Consider the following 3713-nt stretch of genomic DNA (forward strand, 5'->3'; position numbering starts at 1 on the left):
ATCTTCCTGATGTTGTGCAATGCAAACCTGCAAGATCGAGCAGTCTTTGCAGTGTGGTCTTTGAAGGTCAGATGGTCATCAAAGATTACACCAAGATTTCTGACCAAAGTTGATGGGGTAATTGTAGAAGAACCTAGCTGGATGGTGAAATCATGTTGTAGAGTTGGAGCGGCAGGGAAGACAAGAAGCTCAATCTTTGCCAGGTTGAGCTGTCGGTGATGTTCTTTCATCCATGCTGAGATGTCCGCCAGGCAGCCTGAGATCCGTGCAGCTACCTTTGGATCATCAGTGAGATAGGATTGTGCTAAAACAAATTAGCATTAAATGAGGTGAAATTAAACCGACACTTAAGTGCGTTGCCGGTTTCATTGCTCGGTGAAGTCACGCAGGTAGTCGCCAGTCTTCACCGAGGAGGCTGAACACAAGGGCTGAACGCTTCCGCTGACGCTTCCGCGACATCAAAGACATACACAGTCTAAGAGACTACAGTGAAAACAGCTGTGGCCGCCTTTTAATTAGCACAACCAATAGCCTATAGCAGGGCAATTGCTCAAATCGAAACTACAGTTCGCACTTAAGTGCAGGAAGAGAGCAATGCAAATAACACCGGCTCCTTCTTAGCCGACGGTAATTATTATAATTACCGTAAGTGCAATCAAAAATACAAACTACAACGAAAATACAAAGTAGAAATATGTAGACAACGAAATATTCCTTCCTAGCAGCAAGTAATAATTTAAACAGATCTCCAAACAAAGTATTAAGCAAAACACTCACGCGTGGCCGTCCGTCTCTTCTGTTGACTAATCGCTTCTCCCTCTTCTGATAACCACTTAAGAGCAGCAGATAATGATGTGCTAGTCACTTTAGTCTAAACACAACCAACTACACACTTCTGATACTTAAAGGTGCTAGATTAGTAGACAGTACCTTTGGTCTTGGTGGATCCAGATGTGCAGTTATTAGGGGACATGTGGCAACTGGAAAGACTGCAAAGGCGGTTGCTGGCAGGAGCACAGGTGATTACCGATGGACGATTCTGATATAAAAGGAATTACTTATTTTTTTCTGTTTGTAAATATGACAATTCTCTATGCCAATGCATTGGAACACATTTAGCAACACATCCTGTATGAGTGAAAACACTGATGTAGAAACAAAATTTTTAAAAAAATGCACATGAATGCCTCAGATCGTATAAGTCTGACCTGCTGGTGACTTGTGCTGGATCCAGGAATTAGAAGCATGCTCCTAGTAGGATCCAAGCTGTGTTTGGTCATCTCAAGGGGTTGATCCACCGCAAAAATGGGGAAAGGTGCAAATACATTATGGTTATGAAGACCACTCAGAGATGTGTGACTATAATTCCATAACTCCTGATTTCCAGTGTCTCCATTCGAATTTCTCCTAAAAAATAACACAAGAAAAAAAAACATGCAAAAATACATGTGGTGCAAAAAACTGATCGAACAATTCAAAACATGGGAAGCTTTGCTGCACTGCAAATAACAGAACTGTAGCAGACATACAGATGTGATCCTAATAAGCATCTCATTTTGTTCATCTGTTCTTCATCAGAGTCTTTTTGAGAGTTTTCATGGTGTTTTCTCTTGGTTGGGCTCATGGGAGTACACCCTGAGTTAAGCACAGGAACACTAGATGCTCCAGAATCATCTGTCAAGAAATCAGATTCAGATTAAGGCACAGTCATTGCTAATAATGCTTAACAAAGACAAAAGTTCATTATCATGCTTGGATACACATCAGACTAGAATATCAGTGAAAGCTTTAATTAGTAGTAATATGCAAAAATGTTATTACAAATCTCATACTTCAACATACCGTACTATTAAAATATTTATAACCAATTTACTGTCAATGACATGATGTACATTTTTTTCCTATATCTATATAGAAAAAATGCACCCCTTTACCTATATTCATTACTTCAGATTTATGTGCCCTCTAGAGGCTTTCATTCTGCGAAGTGAACGGTGCATTGCAGTGCCATCCCAAAGATTTGCCTTCATTTCATTTACCTTAACTGCTGGTGGAAAGACCTGCCCAACATAATCTGAGTCCTTAGCCATCTTCAAGAAATAAATTATATATATATATATATAATAACTTCACACTCTAACACTAGCTCTCTCTATTCTATCTACATTTTATTCTTCTTATTTATTATACAAAAAACCTTGCTCTACATTATACTAACCGGGACTCGTCACAGCACTTATATATCATTGCTCTTTTGTTGGTTTGATTGCTTTTATTGTCCTCATTTGTAAGTCACTTAAATAAAAGCATCTGCTAAATGATTAAAAATTTAAATGTACAAATCTAATTCATACAGTGACTCAGAAATACACCTTTTTTTTTAATGGAAATGTGTATTTTTTTAATCAAGTACATTTTTACATTTTGAGGGGGCATAAAGTCTTGATATAATATTGAAGAAAAAATGCTTCAAAATGTTAACCTTAAAATATCAGATAATTTGACTTTATGGCATACCAAGTTTAGCTAAGGATGAATAATTTACAGAAATGTACAAAATACAGTTTACCCTGAAAAAATATTATAAAACATTTAATAAAATATTAATTAAAATATGTGCACTTACATGTATTTATCAGTTTTTCTTACATAATATTACTTTTACTTGACTTTTTACTAGTCATTAAATGTAAAGTGTTTTTGTTGAAATTATCATATAGATGCAATTTAAAATAAATATTTTATTAATAGAAGCATTTTCGTTACTGTGCAACATGGTACTGAATGATTAGTATTATTCCATATTCAAGTATTATTGGAAGGCATTTACACATTACTTCAGAAACTCAATATTACATATGTATTGTGTTCAAGAGCTGTGAATGCAGTTACTTACCCTCATATGTATTACAATGCAGCCTGCTGATGTTATCGTTCATTTTATTGATAAAATGATTAATCAAGATATCCATTTTAACACAAACATTTACATTTAAAGCATAAATCTAATCGGTTACTCCAGCTCGGCTGTTAGTAACGGTATAAGATATGGTCTTTCAGATGGGAAAACATAAGCAACATTACAATAGCTGAAAGTAAGATGTGGAAATAAAGATCTAAAAAGTGTGCGTTGTTTTTAGCATACTGAGCTATTTTAGCTGTTAGCTCGGGCTGCAAGTTAGATGCTAGCCTGTCCGTCTAAAGTTTACTTTAGTGACTTAAATCCAAAACACTAATTCATACTCGTCAAGCACGACTTGTTGTTTATATTAACGGTAAATAAAGCAGTCAAACAGGTGATGAGTAGCTGTTGTGTTACGATTGTAAAAGAAAAGTATAATGCTAATGCTGCTCGACAGGAGTCCGTGTGTTTCCGCACGAAAAAAAAAGTTGAATGATTTTTTCCAAACACTCAATATTTACTTATTACATTTACATTTTTAACCAAGCGTGGTTCACGTATTTATATTTGGGGTTATAGCTCACATTTTCTGTCACAATTGTAACACCAATTTCAATGAAAATATTTAAAACTGTTATGCAGTCATCAAAAACGACTGCCATTGGCCAATCCTGACCAGCGCTGGAAAAAGTTGCACGTCCCACGTGACACTGCGGTGAAGCCAGCACGCGCGTATTACTATGATTACAGGAACAACAGAGAGAACACGCTTTCAGACCGCTTTTCATTTAGATGATGATGATGAACAAGA

At 36.2% G+C, this 3713-nt stretch overlaps 1 protein-coding gene across 2 annotated transcripts in view; it reads right to left on the reverse strand.

Moving 5' to 3' along the window:
* LOC107736947 (transcription cofactor vestigial-like protein 4) overlaps positions 1 to 3470 on the reverse strand; it is a 7448-nt gene extending 3978 nt beyond the window's left edge. Inside the window, exons 1-4 of one of the 2 annotated variants that reach the window (XM_016548329.1) lie at positions 2897 to 3470; positions 1530 to 1674; positions 1209 to 1407; positions 931 to 1039 (exon numbers count right to left, since the gene is read on the reverse strand). In XM_016548329.1, the coding sequence (XP_016403815.1) occupies positions 931 to 1039; positions 1209 to 1407; positions 1530 to 1674; positions 2897 to 2972 (529 nt within the window). In that variant the 5' untranslated portion in view covers positions 2973 to 3470. The remainder of the gene's footprint in view (positions 1 to 930; positions 1040 to 1208; positions 1408 to 1529; positions 1675 to 2896) is intronic. The other variant, XM_016548330.1, reaches the window with a different exon arrangement.
* Between the last annotated feature and the right edge of the window lie 243 nt (positions 3471 to 3713).

Source organism: Sinocyclocheilus rhinocerous, unplaced genomic scaffold (assembly GCF_001515625.1).
Source record: "Sinocyclocheilus rhinocerous isolate Xijiao unplaced genomic scaffold, SAMN03320098_v1.1 scaffold554, whole genome shotgun sequence".
NCBI classification, from domain to species: domain Eukaryota; kingdom Metazoa; phylum Chordata; class Actinopteri; order Cypriniformes; family Cyprinidae; genus Sinocyclocheilus; species Sinocyclocheilus rhinocerous.